Here is a 22,031-nt window from a genome sequence, read left to right on the forward strand (position 1 = left end):
TTGCCTTGATTATTATCTTCCGGATCTTTCCAGCATCCTGTGTATCCTCTGAAGCTTTGCCTTTAGCCTCTTAATTCATTAAACAACTATCCCCTAGAAGCCATAACAAGCCACTAAGAAGCAGTGATGTTGAAGGATTTAATCCAAAGCATCCAAGATCTCTCCCCCAACTTTTAAAAGCACAGCTGTGTTAAAACAACCACCATATGAGATAGACCACACACACACACACACACACACACAGAGAGAGAGAGAGAGAGAGAGAGAGAGAGAGAGAGAGAGAGAGAACATTTAGTCAGCAGCCAGAGTGAGCTTGCACAGACTTCAATGGTGATGGACTCACCTCTAGGACCAGCAGACAAGTTGGCCAGCATCGCTTGTGGACTACCAAGAAATTAATCCATTATCCTTCTCACTGCCTCTTTATTTCCTCTTCTGACTCCTCCGGAGCGACAGCCAGCTCTATAGAGCCTAGAAAAAGGAGGACATACTGTATGACAACCAGCCTTTGACTCAAATGACCTTGTGTTTTACTTTCATAGTATCACATAGAATTGTAGAGTTAGAAGGGACCCGTAGCATTCTACGAAACGAAAAGCAGCAATGAACTCCCCCCCCCCGACCCAGACCTATTTCAGGTTGCAGGGAGTGGAATGAGGGTGATGATGTCCCTGCTCCTTCTAACTCTCACCTCCTGTGGCCAGACATTTGCCTTTACTTCTGGGGCCCCCAGCTGCTGCCATGATGGCAACCGCTGGGCAACTGAGCCACCTGCATTCTAGTCCCCAGCAGACTTCCAACCTGGGAGAAGTCTGGAAAGCTGCAGAAAAAGACTAGAAAGTGAACAGAATATGTCCCTGCTCCACAGAAAGCTCCCTCGCTAGGGGCCCTGCTAAAGGAAGGTGGGGCATACAGTTGGCCAGAAATATCCTGTTGAAAAAAGGCACTTGCCCTTATCCTGGTGCTTTGCAGCAGTCATAGAAATTGGTAAAATGAGGACATTTTCTAGCTCAGACACTACAGGTTTGGTCATCTGGGATGGCCTTGTGACCCACCTGGGTCTTCCAACCCACTGGTTGAAGTCCTGTGCTTTAAGGCAGCAGTGGGAACTGAGTCGGTAACATCTCCGAACACAGTGATAGCACCTGTCCATTTAATTTCTCTCCATTTCCTGGTTTTTCCCATCTTAAATTCAGTTGTTTCTGTAGCAATTTGCAATTTTTTCTTTAAAAAAAACCCCCTCAAAAAACTGCAGCATTTCAGTGCACATTTCTTCTAAAGCTTCTTGTGTGACATTACATTTTTGCAAGTAATTTCTGCATTTTGTATGTTATTTTCACCAATATATTCATTATTATGCACACGTTTCCCCTACTACTTGCATTCTCCTTCGTTTTGGAGGATCGTTGCAAAATTTGGATACATGTGGATTTTGAAGGATGGCTGCATTTCACTTCTCGTACGAATTTGAGACAGTCTGCTTTAAATGTGAACTGAATTGAATTTCTCCCCTGGCTGTGAGAATGTTGTGGGCTGTTATATCTCTACCCATTGCACAGCCATTAAAGACACTGGGCCTCTATCAGGAAAACAGGGTAGCAGCTCTGGCCTGGGACCACCCCTAATTCACCCGTTGGGAAAGATAGCATTTAGACTCTGCAGCATACTAGTCCTCATTGTGTCTTGCCTGCACTCAGCGCTGGGCTCAAAGCCTCGGGCAGGTTTTCTGTGCTGTGGCCCAGCAGTCCATGTTCAATGAAAGCCCGGCTGTAATGTAACGTCTCGCACTTTTTGCAGAACAGAATCTCGCACTCTGGGCACATTTTGCCGGAGGATCTGTTCCTCTCCAGCTGACTGCAGACGGGCTCTTGCAGGGGCTTGTTCCTAAGAGGCAAAGGAAGGTTTGCAATTAAAATAACCCAAAAGGCTCCTTAAAAAGAAAGGCTAGAGCACGCTGGGGCTTTAAAAGGGTGTGCAAATCTGTCATAAAAACATAAGAGGAGCCCTGCAGCTGGATCAGGCCCATGGCCCATCTAGTCCAGCATCCTCTTCTCACACCGACCAACCAGATGCTCCAATGGAAAGCCCACAGGCAGGATCCAAGCACAAGAGCCCTCTCCTGTCCTGCAGTTTCCAGCAACTGGTATTCCAAAGTATCGCTTCCTCATTTTTTAACTCTTAAGTTCAATTCTCAGATTTATTTATTTTTAACATCCTCAGGAAAACTCAGCAACCTTTGTTGCGAATTTCTCCTGGTGTATATGTATTTTTGTGCAACCCCCCCCCCCAAATTATACATACTTTTGCAATTAATTTTTTCATGCTCTTCTCATTAGTGTCATGAATGCACATGAGGAACTGAGGTTAAAACAGTCAACATCCAAATGAGAAATTTGGGATGGCATTGACCTTTTCATCTGAGTTCTAACCCTACCCCATTCTGCCCGCCCCTGCCCCCCGCACCTCCAATTGGTGAAACGTTCGATTTCAACTTTACACACATACAGACTCGGTTTTCCTGTCTCTAAAATGGGGATAATGCAATGCGACTCTTTCACCGCTACGGAGAGGAGATGTTTGGTTTTGAGGAAGGCCTCTGAGCTGCTACCTGTCTCCTAGCCAGGTGAGACCAGAGAAAAAGGGGAAAGAAAACCAGCTCCACAGCCAATTTTCCTGTTTTGGCAGCTGCTCCGTGCTGGGAGTCTGAGGAGAATCCACAAGAGCACTAGAGCTGGATCCTTCTGCATCAAGGTCTGGCACCTTATCTTCTGCTTCTGCTTCTTGGTGGCATCTCTCCTCTGATTCACTCTCTTCCTCTTCTGGTCTGGTTTGGGACATTGGATTTTAAACCTGGATTAAGAGAGAGACAGAGAGAAAGCAGAGATAACGGTAAGGGCTGGAGACTTCAGTTATCCCCATTTCAGGTCCCATCTCGCAACTCCACACCAAGCAAACCTATCTGCAAAATATGAGGACAATCCTGATCTACTTCTCAAGGATTTAGAACGAGATGGTTAGTGTTGCCATATTTCAAACAGTGAGAATTTGAAGTTTTGAGCTGTTTTTAAGGGGACTCGCCGAAAATGAAACCGTCGAAACGAGTTGCCATATGTCCAGATTTTCCCGGATGTTTCATCAATTTCCACCTGGACACTACTTCCAACTACAGTATTCCGGATATGTGCGGGAAATTCCGGACATGCGGCAACCCTAGAAATGGTGCATAGGAAGTGCTTTGAGCACTCAGGAAGTGCAATCTGGCAGGGGAACCTCAGGACAAATGTGGCCCTCTGGCCTCTTCACCCGGCCCTTGAGACTTGCCTTAGGCCACTCCCACTATTCCAGGCCACGCCCCTCACTGGCACTGCTCTGTGCCCTTGAAAGATTGCAGATAATGGGCCCAGCTAACTTGGGTCCATTCATTTAAATAGGTCTAGTCTCTCGAGGAAATCTTAGTTGGGTGCAACCCCCTTTGCTGGTCTGAAGGGAGGTGTATCCTTATAGAAACCTCTGACAAATGCAGCGCTGAAATGTGAATGATGTCACATCCCCCCCCCCCCACTTTTGCCTCTCTGGCATGCGGCCCTTGAAAGGTTTCCTACAAGTGAAAGTGGCCCTTGGGCTGTGTTATGTACTGAGTTGAATAGGATCCAAAATGCAGCAGTCTGATTGGTCCCAGAAAAATAGGATTGAGATTGCAGCAGTCTGATTGGTCCCAGAACAATAGGATTGAGATTGCAGCAGTCTGATTGGTCTGCAGGAGCCACCCAATCCAGCTCCAGGTGGAAGTGAATCCGCACTCCGATTGGCATACAGGAGTATCCCGGAATTAGCCAATCACATGGGGCCCATTGTGTAAATAGTGTATATAAAGCAAACGTTTTGGGGGAACTGCATTCCTCACTACTATGAGCTGAATAAAGAGCATGAAATTCACACTGGACTCCGAGTATATTTCAGGCTGAAAAGTATCCCACCCCACCCTCCTGATAGAAATCTTCAATAGAGAGACAGGGGAGAGGTCATGGATTGTTAAGAGGGAAGATGACCAGACCATCTGCCAGAGACCTGCTCTGGCAGGAAAAAATATGGGTGTAATGAAAGGCTCCTGTGAGCCCAAAGGGCCTCATTGACTGAGAAGGGTGCCTGCTGTGTCTGCATGAGTCTCCACTCCAGCGTGGCCTCTTCCAACCAGTCTTTGCTGGGGAGAGGTGTGTGATACGCAGCAGAATTAACAGAAGATGTTGCCTGCTGCCTCTCCCGGTGGTTGACCACCGCTGGTCAACGTTTCATGGGGATGCGGGAACACATCAGGGACTCCTGTGAAAGTGCCGCAGGGATGCCAGTGGGGAGACGGGGCACTACTTGTAGAGCAAGCGAGGCTTCCTCTTGCTCAGTCCGAAACAAGGTTGGGGTGTGTTTTTGGAGCCACAGGATTCATGGGCAACTTTCCCAGGGCTGTATACCAGTGGTCGACAGGGTAAGAGGCAAAAGTGTGTAGAGTAACTGGCATGAGGCAGTTCTTTGTATAGCAACAATGCATTGCAAGAAGGGTTGGGGTCCCTTCCAATGCCAGAGATTTCTACACCTTTTCCCACATCCAGGGGTGCGGGTGGCGCTGTGGTCTAAACCACGGAGCCTCTTGGGCTTGCTGATCGGAAGGTTGGCAGTTCGAATCCGCACGACGGAATGAGCTCCTGCCAACCTAGCACTTCGAAAGCATGCCAGTGCAAGTAGATAAATAGGTACTGCCGCAGTGGGAAGGTAAACGGTGTTTCCGTGTGCTCTGGCACTCATCACAGTGTCCCGTTGCGCCAGAAGCGGTTTAGTCATGCCAGCCACAGGACCCGGAAAGCTGCCTGTTGACAAACACTGGCTCCCTCAGCCTGAAAGCGAGATGAGTGCCGCAACTTCATAGTCGCCTTTGACTGGACTTAACCGTCCAGGGGTCCTTTACCATTTTACCTTTTCCACATACAGACACTCACACGCCCCTCTCTGTCCTCCCTCCAGGCAAGGAAGATCACAATTCAAGGATGCAGTCAAGTAAAAGCAGGGAGCAAAACATTGTGTGTGGCCAGGAGAGAATTTAAGGGGTGCAGGGTGCAGATGAAGAGCCCGCCATGGCTGCATTCAGCCTGAGGTTCCCCACTCCTGCCTTCAAAGTTAGGATTCTCTTGGGAATGTCTCCAGTCTTGGCTGGGGAGAAAGATGTGTCCCGGCCCTCAGATATTTTTGTCTAACACCCACCAGTAAAAAAGACAGAGGAAGTGGTGAGTTTTACTGAATGATCCACTGAACCTGTAGGCTGTTCTCTCCCAGATGCCGCCCCTTCGAGATGCCTGTGGGGGGGGGGCAAGGTGACCTCAGTCCATTGTGACATCACGTAGCTTCTCCGGGCAAGTTCTAGAGAGGCTGTGCTGTCCGGCAGATATGAGGCTAAGGCTCTTCACTTCCCTGGGGAGTGAGGAAGGTGTGAGAAACGGTCAATGTTTGCTTACTTGTCTAATGTCCAGAAAAAGAAATCAATCCAGCAAACAGAATCAATATATGTTGTTATGATGTTTTGTTTTGTTTTTGCAGGGAGGGCTAGGCTGAATGATTGGGCCCCCTTCTAATTTTGGGATAGCTAGGATAGTTTCCTGGTGAGGCGATAGCAGAGGTAATGGGCCATTAAGGGAACAAAAGAAGTGGCTCTGTGTCAGAGAAAAATGGGTGGGGCCCTTCCTTCAACTGGCTTTTAGTTAGAAATACGGAAGGGCAGAGTGGAGAATTGAGTTATATCAGCTAGAAGCTAGAAGTGGAAAAGCAACAGGCTGGGAAGTCAGAGAGGGCGATGTTTGGTTTCTGATTGAATCCAAGGCTGTGGCTATGGAAGAAGCAAGACCCTTTTGGGGTGTTGATGCTGTGAGCCCCTCCATCGTAGCCTCAGGTTGTATATATGTGTAAATAAACCATATGCCATAAAGACACCACAGTCTCTGCTGTCCCTCATTCCAAAGGAAACACAAACCCTGGGTGAGCACCTGGAACCCCAGGAATGTCTCACCACTCTGAGATTGGGGTGGCTTGCAACAATATGCTTATTGGTTTTTTGAAAACACAGCTGTAAAAAGTCAATAGGCTGTACAGATCAATAAAAGAGGGGGGGACAGTAACTGTGGCTGAGTGAAATGCAGAGCTTGTTTATGACACCTTCAGTATTAAGAAATAAATACAGAACAACGGGTCAGAGTTTTCAGCATAGTGAAACCGTATTGAAGGCCATTAAAAATGCAATGGATATTTGCTAGTGGTGTAGCTTTCAGTCTGCAAACATTTTCCTCCATTTGTGCATCCCCTTTGCGTTCAAAATTGACATAATGACCATTGCAGTCATGTAATTTCACCATTTCCGAAGACAAATTGCAGCAGAAAAGATTCAGTGTTGCAACTGCAGGGCCCCAATGGAAAGCACTCTCCCTACATCCCTACTCTCAGGTAACAGCTGCTGTGTTTCTGAAAGGAACTGTGTGTCACTCAGACCTCCTCTGTCCCAGAAGCCCCTTGCCCGAGTTTCAGATACACACACAATATGAGGTTCTCCAGCGGCCTTGAATTGCACTTTGCACAAGCCCGGTGGCACAATAACTTTATTACAATAGACAGTTCCAGGTCTCTCAGTTGAAAGCAGAATCATGGGCCCAAGATACTTCATTGCTTGGGGCAAAACACAAAATGGTGCCCTCAGTCACAGAAGGGTAGGTTGCATCGCTGCATCTCTGGCAGGTTGCATCGCTGCTTCTTACTGGGAAGTAGAGGGGATGGGACCAAGCAGCAGCAATGCCAAGAGTGCAGTGGAGGCTGGTCTGTTAGGGCAACTGGAGCATTGCCTCACCAACCTTAGTTTGCCCTCAGCCAGCCCCCCCCCAACTGCCTGCCCTCTTACTGACAACCATCCCAAGGCATGGCCCTGTCTGTCAGCTTTCTTCTCCTAAGTCTCAGTGTTGCCCCTTGTAGAACTCAGCAGGGAGGAGGTGGGAGACAAAAGTACAGTGGTACCTGAGTTTATGAACAGTCCTGTTTACGAACTATTCTGCCCCCCCCCAACAAAAACCCTGGCTACATCCATGCTCTTGAGAGCCAGTGTGGTGTAGTGGTTAAGAGTGGTAGACTCGTAATCTGGGGAACCGGGTTTGTGTCTCCACTCCTCCACATGCAGCTGCTGGGTGACCTTGGGCTAGTCACACTTCTTGAAGTCTCTCAGCCTCGCTCACCTCACAGAGTGTTTGTTGTGGGGGAGGAAGGGAAAGGAGAATGTTAGCCGCTTTGAGACTCCTTCGGGTAGTGAATAGCGGGATATCAAATCCAAACTCTCCTCCTCCTCCTCCTCCTCCTCCTCCTCCTCCTCCTCCTCCTCCTCCTCCTTCTTCCAATTAACCTGTCCTTTCTCTGTGGTTTCCAGTGAGTGGACATCTGTCTTGCCACCCCCACCCGCCCCCCGTCAAGCTTTGTGCTCGCAGTATCTCATTTGCTTGGGTGGATCAGTGTTGCGAAAAGGAGCGAGGGTTGTTTGCTCCAGCCGAGGCAAAGCGACATCCGATCTAGCAGGGCGAACGGGGAGTGTTTTGTCGAGAGTTGTCTGTCACCAAGGAGAAGAGAGCAGGACTTGGAAGGAGGAAGCACAACAGACCAGGGACCCAGCCCTGCGAAATAGATTCTCCCTCTTTTTATGGAACTTGCACCAGGAGTTCTGCAAATCCCCCAAGGACGTGTGTGTGTGTGCAAATATGTTCGAGGGCGTAAGATAGGTAGGATATCAGGTGCTTATGGTTTAAGGGGAATCCAATAGTTGCCTTGTGGAGCAGTGGTGGACCAACGAGGGACACTCCGCTTTTGCCGGAAACGAGTTTTGAAACAAGGACAAGCTGATGATGGGCCACCATTAATGGTGAGGACCATGAGGACATGTGATGGGAGATCTTAGGAAGTCATTTCAGGAGAAGCTCCCGCTTCGAACAACATTTCGACAAGACGATCCAGTCATGCTGCTGTAGGGGATCAAATGTATCCCTGGTTTCTGTGAGAACTGATGGAGAATGGAGCCAAAGACTGCCTTGAAAATATAACTTTGAGGTGGATTTGTTTTGATGTCACAGGGGGTTGGGAGTGGCTCAAGGGATGGGTTGATGAATGGCAAGGAGGGAGCTGGAGTTTTTAAGGTTGCCGAGCAGATTTTGTACTGAGCCCCACCCCACCCCACCCCAGCGCTTGAAGATGTCCGGAATCCAGGAGGCTCGTATGAGGAGCATCCGTCCATACAAGACCGGGGAACAATACCTCTATGCCATGAAGGAGGACTTGGCCGAGTGGCTGAAGGAACTCTATGATCTAGACATCAACGTGGGGTTCTTCTTCGAAGCCCTGGAGACAGGGGTCTTGCTCTGTCACCATGCCAACAGCATCACCCAAGTGGCTTGGGACTTTGAGCAGAGGTACCCGGGTCTGAGCCACAAACTCCAGCTGCCCACCTGCGAAGTGACTTGCAACGACTTTGCTCAGCCAGGGACCTTCCAAGCCAGGGACAACGTGTCCAACTTCATCCAGTGGTGCCGGAAAGAGATGGGCATTAAAGGTATGCAGCTCAGAACTGGGTGAGGAAGGGTTGCCAAATCTTGGTCCTCCAATTCTGCCCTCTGGAGTGGCAAGGAGCAAGATTGGGAGGGCTCCATCATGCAGAAGATGGACCAGATTTGTTCTCCCTTAGGGCAAAAAAGTAGCAGCAAAGTTAAACCGTGGAACTCCCTTCCACAGGAAGTTGGGATGGCCACCAACCTAGATGGCTTTGAAAGAAGGTTGGACAAATTCATGGAGGAGGAGAGGGCTATTGATGGCTGCTGTGCTCTGCCTCCACAGCTGGAGAAAGCAATATTTGTGAATACCAGTTGCTGGAAACCGCAGGAGGGGAGAGGGCTCTTGTGCTCAGGTCCTGCTTGCAGGTTTCCCACCGGCATCTGGTTGGCCACTATGAGAACAGGATGCTGGGCTAGATGGGCCAATGGCCTGATCCAGGAAGCTATTTTATGCTCCTGTGGGTGGTCAGCATCAAGCATGTTGTTGGCTATGTCCAACTCCCCACAGGGGGAAGAGTGTGTTGGTGGGGAAAGGCATAATCCCCCAAGATGAGAGATGGGATCAGGATGTTTGCATTGCCTTGGATGAGAGATGGGAGTGAAAACTCTTGATTTTGGGGGACTTCTCCAATGCAATCGCTTTTTGATTGATGGAGAATAGTGAAAACAAAACAGAGGAGAAATGTTTGACACAGCACTAGCTGATAACCCTGCTCCCCCACAAGGAGCCTGGCTTGGTTTCTCTATGGCAGGGGTTAGCAAACTTTTTCACTAGGGGGCCAGTCCACTGTCCCTCAGACCTTGTGGGGGGCCAGACTATATTGGGGGGGGAGAGCGAATTCCTATGCCCCACAAATAACCCAGAGATGCATTTTAAATAAAAGGACACATTCTACACATGTAAAAACACGCTGATTCCTGAACCGTCCGCGGGCCTCATTTAGAAGGCGATTGGGCCGCATCCAGCCCCCGGGCCTTAGTTTGGGGACCTCTGCTCTATGGTGTTTTTCCACCAATCGGCCCTCAGTCCACACTGCCTAGCTGTCCCCTACTTTCACCCCATCTGCTTTGTTCCAGAAGTCCTGATGTTCGAGACGGAAGACCTGGTCTTGCGCAAGAACGAGAAGAACTTTGTCCTTTGTCTCTTGGAGGTGGCCCGCCGAGCCGCTCGCTTTGGCATGAGCGCCCCCACCCTCATCCAGATGGAGGAGGAGATCGAGGAGGAGATCCGCGAGGACCTGAACCTGCCGCCGGAAGAGACCCCCCTCCCAAGGGCCCAGAGGAAGCCAGCCAATTTCAAGAACCTCGACCAGATGGTATTTGTGCAGGGAGATTCACGCCCCAGGGCAAACACAGGGTCTCTAAGCTGCACAGGTCAAGGGCTCTCCTTCATTGGAGGTTTTTAAGCAGAAGCTGGGTGGCCATCTGCCAGGGATTCTGTAGCTGTGATTCTTGCATTGCAGCGGGTTGCACTAGATGACCCTTAGGGATCCCCTCCAGCTCTACACGTCTTGTGCCTGGCAAAAGCAGCAAAAGAAGGGAGCAGGGCATGGCTGGTGAGGGGTGTGGCTTGGGGGGGGCAAATCTGGAGGACCATATCAAGAATCCTAGAGGGTCACCTGTCTCCCCTCCCCACTATTTGTTTTATTTCATAAAATTTATACACTGCTTGATTGTTAAACAAAAAGAACCTCAAAGCAAAAAAATAAAGTGATAAGATTATCAACAAGAAAAATTGACAGTAATTTAAGACTTTCAAAAAGTAAAAAATAAACATAGACTATAAAAAATGGAAACTCACACCATTCTACTAAACATCTGGGCAGGCTTGTCTAAACAAAAATGTTTTTATCAGGCACTGAAAAGCAAACAGCGAGGACACCTGCCAGATGTCAATAGGCAGGGAGTTCCAATGTGTTATTTATTTATACATCTGCACCCCACATTCACTCAATGAAGCTCATACATACTGTTCTCCCCAGTTTCATACTCACAACAACCCTGTGCGGTTGGCCAGGCTGAGGGGCGATTAGTGGCCGGCCTCACGGTCACCCAGTGAGCATCAGGGCCAAGTGGGGAAGGCAAACCCTGATCTCACAGCTCCTAGTCTAAAACCACTACTCCACACTTCCTCTCATTCATATTCAGGTTGCCGAACTCATTACTATTCTTATCCTCCTCCTTTCTGCAAAGGTCCAGTGTCTCGTCAGCCGTTGCACCTGCCCGGTCCAGTTCCCCATGATCAAAGTCTCAGAAGGGAAATACCGTGTGGGTGATTCAAATTTGCTGATCTTTGTCAGGGTGAGTTGGCCTGGGGGTGGGCGGGGCCAGAGGCAAAAGTGGGCGGAGCAATGGATGCGAATTTTACTTTTGCATAGTAAGCTGACTTCTGAGCATGCTCACACACTTGGGCTGGAGGAAGCTGTCCATTTCTGTCCTCTCAGTTCCTCACATTACCATCCTGAAATTCTGCTCTCCATTTTTGGGCCACATTTTAAAATCCTCTTGAAAAATTCATCAGTGTTTTCGTGCGAATTTTTCCTAATACACACATTTTTGCCAGGACTTTTGACTACCATATTGGCTAATGGCAGTTGGAAATGGGATGGTGGCAGTTGCAATGTTGCCATCTTGGGTTGGTGGAGGGGACACAGGTCCCCCAATCCCAGGGATGGAAGGATCTATCAATTTCAGTTTTCTCACTTTCCTATTTTCCCAACATCTCTGCCATTTAAAAACCCTCATGAAAATTATTCAGCATTTTAGGGCTAATCTCTCTCAACACACAAATTTTTGTATACAGCTTCGACTAATATACACATTTTTGCACCTCACTTCCCCCTAATATAACACATTTTTGTAAGTTACTTTCACTAACATGTTCGTTTTCATGCACACTCCCTGCTAATATATGCATTTTTGTAAAGACTGGTTGGGCTGGCATTGCAAAATTCAGATGAGTGGATTTGAAGGGTGGCTGTCTCTGGTTCTCATATTGTTTTAGAATGTTCAAATACCACATACAAGTCAATATGGCTAACCTGATAAAAAAACACCCACCCACCATACTCACACAGGAAACCAAAGATCACCACAGCCAACCACAAATGAACAATCACACTCTACGCCAATCCCGACCTCTCTCACCGCCAAAGAAGCACAAGCGAACAACAGAGAACCTACACAAACAACGCTGACAACAAACCCTACATATATTAAGGAAAATAGAAACATCATCACCCCACCTCACCCATCCCCCATCCCACCCACCTCTTTCCCCCTTCTCTCCCTAATGTCTCAACAACCAAAACTGATTTGTAAAAATGTTACATGGAAAAAATACAAGGGAGACATTGCGCACACTTTTGTAAATCAAGAAAATCTTTAATAATAAAAAAAGAATGTTAAATTTCAGTAAGTTCACCTTTGAACGTGAACAGAATCAGATTTCTCCCACATCCTCCCCACCACCACCAACACCACACACATTCAGAGTCACACTCGTGTTTCCTCCTCTATCCAGGAAAGCAGGAAGTATGATCAGAAGTCAAAGACACATCTCAGCCAGGCAATAAAACATACAAGGAGGGCAAGAAGCAAGGGGTGTGGCCTTGGAAGAGTCATAAGGGCCAGGTAGAGAAGGCTGAGGGCCACATTCTGCCCCCCTCGCCCAAGGTTCCTCACCTCTGGTCTTCAACAACTGACAGCAGATTTCCAGAATGTCAAAAGTGGGTCTCTCCCAGCCCTACCAGGTATAAGGATCCAGCTCATGCCAGAAGCAGATAGCCTATAGAGAAGACAGAGTTACCTGTAGGTAGGACATAGGAATATCATGTGTCTCTAACACAGTGGTTCTCAAAGTGGGCAGTGCTGCCTCCAAAGGCAGGGGGTGGAATTACCCATGGGAGAGCAAGAGGCAAGCGGGGGGGGGGAGTGTAAATGACTACGAGGCTTTGCAAAGCTGGTTTACAGGATTGAGTCCATTGTTGAATCAATTAAACCAAATTGTTTCAATTGGATTTTGCATAAATGTGCAATTAATTGTTACTGTTTAGAGTTTTATTGTGTTTTTATCTTACCTAGTGGGTTGTGCAAACCGCTGTTCTGAATAAGGGAAGGGATCAGTGGGGATGAGTTTATGGAGCCAAGGAAGTAGGGCCCCCAAAACGTTTGGGAACCACTGGTCTAACTTTCTGTGTGTGTATGTGTGTTTGTGTGCGCGCAAGTGTGTGGTACATAAACAGACTTGTGAAATAATTAGAATTATCTATCAATCTCTTAGTCACCTAGCACAGGACAGTCTCCAGCTTTAAAAACCTTTCAGATCCCCAGGTGTAGAGGAATAAAACCTTAGCCTGATATTGATAAGGTATCTGCGTCATTGCCAGGCAGGCGTCACTCAGGAGAGCATTCCCCAGGACCACAGGTGTTGTTGTGGCTCATGGTCAGGAAAGGGCATGTGGTGCTCACCTGAACTCCTTTTTGCTCCAGATCCTGCGGAATCACGTGATGGTCCGAGTGGGCGGCGGCTGGGACACCCTAGAACACTACCTGGACAAGCATGACCCCTGCCGGTGCACCTCGCTCTGTAAGTCCCCCGTGCTCTTGTTGGGTGCAAATAGAAGGCCATCTCTGTGCCCATCGCTCTAAATCTAAAGTGTTTAATTCCTTTGTTTTTGCTTAATTAGTCCAGCAGATCTTGAAACTGACTGCTGTTGTACGTCAGGGCTGTGACCCACCCAGGCCACATTCAAACCATATCTTTAAAGTGTTATGATTCTGCTTTAAACACTCATGTTTTCTAGCCCAGGATCTGAATTCTCTCATAAGTATCCTTCCAGGAGGTACATGGTAGGGGTGGGCGGGGCCAGAGGCAAAAGTGGGCGGAGCCACAAAGATAAATTTTACCTTTGTACAGCAGGCTAGTTTATATACACATACATACCTCCCTGTCCTCAGTCCAGGCAACCAAGAGGCATTATCAGAGGCATTACCCAGGCAAAACCAAGATGTGAAGCAGGACCAGTAGAGGATGCAGCTGGGGAAGGTTGTAGCCTGGGAACAGTCCCCGGGGGCTGGCAGGGCTGCATTCTTCTCCTGGGCCTGAGGTTCCTCCCCTCTCTGTGCTATAGAAAGAGGGCAGGGCACCTGCAGCTTGTGTAAAAGCCATTGCCATGACTTATGTAGTGACACTAATGTCCACTAGAGGTCAGGCCAGTGCTGAAGATAACAAATAACAGTCCTTAGAACTGAACCGAACTCAACCAAAGCAAATCGATGCAACCTTCCAAAATTTGGGAACGAAAATGTACTTCATAGAATCATAAAACCATAGAATTGCAGCATTGGAAGGGACCCTGAGGGTCATCTAATCCAATGCAGCAATCTCAACTAAAGCCTCCACGAAAAGAGGGTCATCCAACCTGTTTTAAAACTTATTTATTTTATTTATTTTTATAAGATTTATATACTGCCCTTCACCATAAGATCTCAGGCTGGTTCACACCTCTAATGAAGGAGAGCCCACAACCTTCCGAGGGAGTCCATTCCACTTTCGAACAGCTCCTCCTGCCGTCAGAAGGTTCTTGCTAATTAATGTTTAGTTGGAATCTCCTTTCATGTTATGTGAGCAAGGGGTGGCAGCGAAGTGATTGGATGAGCAGGAAATGTCTGTTGGATCCAGGATGCAACATATTGCAGAGGGTTTTTTTTGGGAATATTAACCGTTCTAGACTTCTGGGCTTGCTGTTGCATCCCTGGTATAATTTTCCTTGCAGAATTAACGCAGAAGTTAGGCCTATCCTTTAGTCCTTCTAGGAACCTCAGGCCTGGGGGGTGAATGTGCCCAGGAGAGGCCAAGCCAGATCTGTGACCTACTCAGGTATTCCACATCTCTGACAAAACAGATTCTAGACCTCGAAAGCATATACAGTGGTACCTCGATTTACGAATTACTCGACATACGAATTTTTCGACTTATGAATGAAAAAAGTGCCCACACGCCTATGAATTTTTCGACATCCGAAGGACATCCGTTGGCAGTTTTAGATGGGGTTTACTCGACTTATGAATTTTAGATGCGGTTTACTCGACTTACGAATTTTTCCGAATTTTTCGTTTCCAATGCATTCCTATGGGGAAATCGCTTTTTTCGACTTACGAATTTTTCGACCTACGAATGTGCATTCGGAACAGATTAAATTCATAAGTTGAGGTACCACTGTACTGTGATAACTGTGTTAGAAGATGAGGTGCTGCAGGATTCTCTCTCGTTGATTTCCCCAACCCTTTCTGCAGCTCACAAGCAAGCCTTGAGGGCAGGCAGCCCTCAGAAGATGCAAGCCACGCCCGTCCAACACGAAATCACAGCCCGCTTAGCGCCCAGGAAAGACAACCCCAAGCCCCAGCCTGCTTTGATTGTCACCCGATCCCAAAGCCCGCTGCCCCCAGTGGAGTGGAGGACCTACACTTCTAACACCCACAGCCCTGGGTGGAAGACTCTGCAGCGGTCACCTCCGAGCAATAGTGGTGGCGGCGGCAGCAGCAGTAGGAAAACCACAGCTCTGCTTATCTCCCCGGAGGTCTCAGAACATCAGAGAGTCACTTCCGTCAGGTGATGACAGATAATATGTGGAGAGATAGGAAGGATTTCTTTTCTCCCAAAAGCTCAAAGTTTTCACTTCTGACCAAACTAGATTTATGGCCCAGAGTAAGTGGAACAATGTTATGGTAAAGAATATGAGCTACAAGCTAGATTAGAGAGATAGAGATAGAGATAGAGATAGAGATAGAGATAGAGATAGAGATAGAGATAGAGATAGAGATAGAGACAGAGACAGAGACAGAGACAGAGATAGAGAGATAGAGATATATCCTTTGGTCCTACATTGTTCCTACAAGGAATTCGCAGTTGGAGGCAGCAATGCTTCTTAATTCCAGTTGCTGCCTTCAGATGTCTTCTAAAAGTCAGATAGTTGTTTATTTCCTTGACATCTGATGGGAGGGCGTTCCACAGGGCAGGCGCCACTACCAAGAAGGCCCACTGCCTGGTTCCCTGTAACCTCACTTCTCACAGGGAGGGAATCGCCAGAAGGCCCTCGGAGCTGGACTTCAGTGTCCAGGCTGAACAATGGGGGTGGAGAGGCTCCTTCAGATATACTGGGCCATTTAGGGCTTTAAAGGTCAGCAGCAACGCTTTGAATTGTGCTCAGAAACGTACTGGGAGGCAATGTAGGTCTTTCAGGACCGGTGTTATATGGTCTCAGCGGACATTCCCAGTCACCAGCCTAGCTGCCACACTCTGGATTAGTTGTGGTTTCCGGTTCACCTTCAAAGGTAGCCCCACATAGAGTGCATTGCAGTAATCCAAGCAGGAGATAACTAGAGCATGCACAACTATGTGTTGTGCTTATATTATTGTGTTCTCCTCTTTCAGGGCAAGGTCAGTGACTCCAACCCGGAGGCTTCTGCCCCCCGAAGAAAGACCCGCATCTAAGCCAACTCTCTCTATGTGGAGCAGAAGAGAGACATGCCCTGTCCTGTCCCAGCTGAACGGAAGCACGGATAACAACTTGCCCGTTCGGAAATCTGTCTCAGAGGCACACCGCGGAAGATCTCCTGCCAGAATCCCAACGCCGACACCTCACAAAGAGAAACCAGAGAGGCCAGCATCGTCCAGAGCTGCTACACCGAGGGCTCCAGTGACCCGGCCTCCAGGAAGGTCCCAGCCTGAAATGAACGGCCCGCAGACCCGCTCTTCCAGTCCGGCCAAGCGATTCCAGGCCCCAATGGAAAGCCCTGCAAGGCCACAAGGTGGAGTCACCGTACACAGCTGGAGTAAGGACTCAATAGCGTGGCGATCACCCTCCCCAGTAAAACATGCAGGTGTGACTCAGAAAGAAGACAGCAGTGCCAAGACCTCCGGAAGAGTTGCCCCAACACCATACAGGCCCCCAGCAATTGGTAGCAGCTACCAAGAGGCGTTCTGTTTCAGAAATGGGGGTAACACCCTGGACAAAAACCAAGCCAACCTGCCCAGGAAAGAGCTTTTCAAGGGCAAGGCCCCTCTTCTGAGAGAACAGGGCAAGGCTGCCAGCCTAGAAGCATCAGCCAGCAGGTTCTGCAACAGCTCAGGGGGTGGAATCAGTCAGAAAATGAAGGATGGTGGGACCTTATTTGGGAAAGAGGGTGTTCCAGGAAGACCTTGTAAAGATGGCCGGATGAGTCATGGAGATACCAAGGAACTGGCCAGGGGAACAGAACGTGTTTACACACCACTGCCTATCAACCCAGTGGAAGAACAAGCTCTGTACAGGAGCCTAGAGGATGAGATTTTGGCCAACATCAAGGAGCTGGAGGAAGTCTCTGAAGGCAACCCCGTTTCTCCAGGGAGTTGGCTAGGAGGGTTTGGAGTGGACTGTTGCCAAGGAAGAGACGCCATGGCCTTGACCTGTAATGAGCCGAGGGTCTCCACACCCACCCGGTCCTCTTTGCCTATCACCCCGAAGACCTCGGTCCCTGAGGGAGGAGTGCCTCGGAGCGGGGTCTATGTGCCTGAGAGGGAGATGAGGTGGCACCCCGCGGGACTACACTACGACAGCGTTATTCAGGAGCTCTCCAAGACACTCCACCGGGAGCATGCAGGAACTGAGGGAAGTCCCCTTCAGTCAAGTCCATCTCTGGTGAATGGAAACCAGGCCGGAAAAATTTTCCTAGACAGAGAAGGTGCTGTTCCTGAGGAGAACTGTGTGGCCCCTGAAGCAGAAGGTGGAGAACCATACCACACAGCTCGTGTGGAAGTCGACGGAAACGGCAGAGTCTCTCAAGTGATGCCAGGCAGACCTCCTGATTCTCCAGAGCACCCCCCAGCTCCCGAGGACACAAAACTACCTCAGAGTAAGCCGAGGCGGTCTCTGAAGAAACCGGAGCGGGTGCCCTCCATTTACAAGCTGAAGCTGCGCCCCAAAATCCGGCCACGCAGAGACAACAGGCCTGAAAAGAGGCCTTCAAGGATCCCTACTCCAATTGCATACAGGCATGCCCAAAGAGGATCCAGCTTCAAGGCCCAGGCGAAGAAGGCCCACGGCATCAAATCCCAAATCCGGAGTGGCCAGGCTGGCGTGAGGCAAAATGGCACAGGGGACACCGGTTCCAAAGACCAGGCCGCACTTTCTGACTATAGCCCTTCCTCCACACAAGACGGGGATCCTGGGAGGAAAACAAGTGTGACAGAGGGGGAAACGGGGGAGTCAGGTGTGGAGGAATCCTGGGTGTGACGTTTCCTTAAAGATGCAATTGCAGTCTCGGAATTGCAATTGCGGTCTTTTGTTGTGCCTAACCCCCATCGCCAAGGTTTGTATCTGGTGGTCTCTGTTTTGGGCCAGAAAAGTGAATTGATGAGATTTGTACCATATGCATTTATGGTTATGTGCTAACTATGCAGTATGTTGAACCAGGGGTGGGGTGGGGACCCCTCTCTCCTTCTCCCTCAGTTGCCTAAACAGTTAGCAGACACTAAGTGCAGGTTTTAGCTTATAATCCTGAAAGCTAGACGCTTGCAACTATACTTCTGTGGGTGTGCTGATCCCACAGGGAAACAAAAGGTTGCCAATGGGGAGCTGTATGTTCTATAGATCATTATCTTTGTTCTTCGACTTTCTGGAAAGAAACTTGGATTAATACAGGGGTTGGTGGGGGGCATTCAGTTAAGTATCATCTGCGTTTCTGCAGTTCACAAAACGAAAGTGGAATATGGTTCACTTGCTAAGGTCTGGTTTCCTGTTTGTGCTATAGATAGCGACCGATAGACACCCATAGCACAATTCTGTTGTGCACCTGCCTCCAACATCTATCGGGCTTATTCTTGGTTGTCACACAATCCCAAGGATGAGGAACCTGTGGTTTTCTGGCTGTTTTTGGACTCCCAGTCACCAAAGCCAATGTGTGATGGGGATGATGGCAGCTGGAGTCCAACGACACCAGGAGGGCCACCATGAAGAATTGCATCCTGCTCCAGGGTTTGAAATAGCAGGAGCTGATTTTGGATGCATTGTTTGCGTCCATGAGAACTAGAGCCTTGTGACTCTTTCAATAACGGAAGTCCAGACTCTCCGAATTCCATGTAGGTTGGGGGACAGGGGACGACTAAGAACGTGCAGAATCAGCTCAGAACAGAGAGAACACACAGGCCTCTTGGTATGTTTAATAGGATTGAATTTGATTAAATATTAATGCAATAAAGTCTGATTTGATGAATATTTTTTTAAAGAAGGGGCCATCGCACATGTCATTTACCCAAATCCCCTTGCACTTATTCGCCAGGAGAACATCAGGAGGCAGGAGAATGTTTAATTCTTAATGAGCAATTAGCTGGAGCACTCCCTGTCTGCTTTATCTCCGTGCGTAAAAGTGTTAGAAACTTAACTATATATATAAAATTTTAATTCAGAGAGGGACCTGGAATATCTCCAAGGGGGCATTGCTAGGTCTGTGAAATACTTGGGGAACCCAGGCCCTAATATACATTTACATAAAATGTGTATGCACAAATATAGGGCAGCTTTCAGAAGATGAGAAGCCCTGTATTCAATTATTATTATTATTATTATTAAAAGGAGAAAGAGCAGTTTAAAGGCACAGAGCTCCCCTTGCCCTGCAAGCCTTTGCAGCCCTGACCTTGGCTAGAACCCTGACTCTCACTGCCTTGCAGGGGTTAGACTAGTAGACCCTTGGGGTTCCTTCGAACTCTACAATTCTATAGAATCACAGAGTTACAATTGACCACGAGGGCCATCTACTCTAACCCACTGCAGAGCAGAAATCTTTTGCCCAACATGGGGCTTGAACCCACGACTCTGAGTTTAAGAATCTCCTCTGCCCTGCTGACGGATCTATCCCAGACCTGTGATTCTACTTGCCTCTGATCTTCTGGGGCCCCCAGCAAATAGCTGCAAGTTGCAAAGGTTTGCTTCCATCATTGCATCTGCTTCTTCCTTCAGCGCTATGTGCTACAACTCACATGCACTTGATCTCGCAGGAAGAAACTCCTGTGAGATTTGGTGCACACCTCCATACATGTATGTGTTTAATGGCCATTGGCCATTAAATAATCTATGGCCTGTTAAAGCTGGGGGTGGGGGACTGTTTTTTACTATATTTTATTATTATGCTTTTTATTATTATTATGCTCCGTAAAATGTGTTCTTAATGCTGTATACCGCTGGGATCTTTTGATAAAGGGCAGTATATAAATCGAATAAATAATAAACAATGATAATACATTTCTCCAGTGGTGGCTGGTAGGGCAGAAGGCAGAACACTCAACAGTAGGTGGCGCTAGAGGCAACTCATTCCAACAGTAGGTGGCGCTAGAGGCAACTCATTTCAACAGTAGGTGGCGCTAGAGGCAACTCATTCCAACAGTAGGTGTCGCTAGAGGCAACTTTCAACAGTAGGTGTCGCTAGAGGCAACTCATTTCAACAGTAGGTGGTGCAAAAGAGAAGCTGAAGGGGCGGGGCCACCCCTGGACTGGATGTATGTAAGAAAGAAGGCGGATGAGGACAGGCTGAAGTTGGCAACGCCCTACCTCATTTTGCCTTAGGGACCAGCCTCCATCTGGAATCTAGAGATGCTGGTCATCTCTTTGGCAGATGTGTGGAGGGCAGTCAGTGGTGCCTCCAGGTTAGGACTCTTGGCCACAGGTCCAGGGTCTCATTCAGCAGAAGGAGCAGGAGGGGCCCCAAGTGAACCCTGGCTGGTTCGCCCTCCATAGGTTGCTGGCTTTCGAACTCTCATCATCCCTGGCCGTTGGCCATGCAAGGGGTTGATACCCACAGGCTAGGACAGAGTTAGAATCATAGAATTGTAGGGTTGGGAGGGATCCCAAGGGCCATCTAGCCCAACCCCCTGAAACTAAAGGAGTTGGGTTTTGAGGATGGGATTTGAGGACTTCCGGTTAGGTGCCGAGTCAATGGCGGACGGGAGTCCGACGGCTCCGTCCTCCGTTAGGCGATAGGGAGCTCCGTGCCTGCGCCACGGGTCCCTTAAAGCCACGGGAAGAGCGTCCCGTGGACCGACGGCTTCGTGGGTCCCAGACGTGCTGTCTCCGCTCCTGATTTACCCTCGTAAGGGGGAGAATCGGGCGAGCGGAGCCCCAGCACGGGACTGAAGAAGCGACTGCCTGCGGAGGATCAAAGCAGCGATCCCGCCAGACCTGAGCACCCGGCACTTCCTACATAGAAACTTCCAAAGAAACTCTGTAAGTTAAAATACTGGATTATTTTACAAGTTTAAAGAGCACTGCTTGCAGAGGAAACTTCAAAAGGAAGCCTGTTCCCTTTGAACTGTTTGTGCGAGCTTGGTAGCGCTAAAAGATCAAAGCCGCGGCTAACGGGAAAGTTTTGCGAACTCTGCCAAACTTCTTAAAAGTTACTTAAAAGTTGTTTAAAGGTTGTTTAAAGACTTGAAAACAGTTGATATGGCAAAAGAAGTCACCGCTCCCCCTCTGGACTAGGATTCCGGGTCAGTAGCGGGCTGCAATATATTGTTGCCATTTTTTTCAATGTTGGTGTTCCAGTGTTACAGTGACTGTTTACCAGTGGAGATACTTTGACTCTTTGCAGCCAGATACAAGCTATTTTATAGACTTGGTGGTTACATTGCAAGTGAGAAACAGATACTGACTTGGGCTATTTAAAATAGACTCTTCTTGGCTTTAAGGAACTTATAACTTTTGAAAAATCCGAACTCTTGCCTAAAAGTTGGATTACCGGACTGTTGTGGATTCCTGGCTCAGCAGCCTCTTTGTTCTCAGAAGTTAGCTGCAGGCCACCTGGTGTTTACTTTTGGGACTGTTGGTCTTCTGCTGTGAATGTCTGAGATAGTTACTACAGCAACTGGAGTGACCTTGAGATTACAGCTGCAGAGCCCACAGGGAATGGAAACTAGATCTAAAGGAACTGGCTCTGAAAAAAGGAAAGGCTCTGTTTCCTTAACTCTGCAGGAACAAATGGAGAAATTGGTTGCAAGTGTGGCAGAAATTGCAGCAGGTTTGAAAAGTGTCACCGAAGGGTTGAAGCAAACACAAGAATCGGTGAACACTATTGGTGCATCAGTGAATACTACAGTTAACTCTGCAATAGAAAAACTCCAAGTGGATATTAAGGCTGATATTAAAACCTCCACCCAGACCTTAGAAAAATCAATTGGCCAAATTGAGGAAAATGTAAGAAAGAACAGAGAAGAAATTAATAAAATTGGGCAGGAGGTGATTACGTTAAAAAAGGACTCTGAGGAAATTAAAGTGGTCAGAGAAAAAATAAAAAGGTGGAGGAAAAATTGGACAATCTAGATTTGGAGCAGATAGAAAATATTGGAACACGACAGAGAACTGTGGAAGAGTCCCTTGCTTTTCTGCAACT

The 22,031-nt window shown here is 48.3% G+C and overlaps 2 protein-coding genes across 2 annotated transcripts; one reads left to right on the forward strand and one right to left on the reverse strand.

The window, feature by feature from the left end:
• Positions 1 to 286: 286 nt before the first annotated feature.
• LOC117060354 (uncharacterized protein C17orf50-like) lies at positions 287 to 3,109 on the reverse strand. The gene is made up of 3 exons (XM_033172571.1): positions 3,079 to 3,109; positions 1,688 to 1,930; positions 287 to 471 (listed from the first exon to the last, which is right to left on the reverse strand). The coding sequence occupies exons 1-3, from the start codon at positions 3,107 to 3,109 to the stop codon at positions 413 to 415; spliced, it is 333 nt and encodes a 110-aa protein (XP_033028462.1). The 3' UTR covers positions 287 to 412.
• A 5,118-nt stretch (positions 3,110 to 8,227) lies between these two features.
• GAS2L2 (growth arrest specific 2 like 2) lies at positions 8,228 to 17,887 on the forward strand. Its single transcript, XM_033172572.1, has 6 exons — positions 8,228 to 8,614; positions 9,690 to 9,928; positions 10,806 to 10,913; positions 13,104 to 13,200; positions 14,910 to 15,225; positions 16,048 to 17,887. The coding sequence occupies exons 1-6, from the start codon at positions 8,257 to 8,259 to the stop codon at positions 17,885 to 17,887; spliced, it is 2,958 nt and encodes a 985-aa protein (XP_033028463.1). The 5' UTR covers positions 8,228 to 8,256.
• The last annotated feature ends 4,144 nt before the right edge of the window (positions 17,888 to 22,031 follow it).

The sequence above is a fragment of the Lacerta agilis genome, chromosome 15 (genome assembly GCF_009819535.1).
Source record: "Lacerta agilis isolate rLacAgi1 chromosome 15, rLacAgi1.pri, whole genome shotgun sequence".
NCBI lineage: Eukaryota > Metazoa > Chordata > Lepidosauria > Squamata > Lacertidae > Lacerta > Lacerta agilis.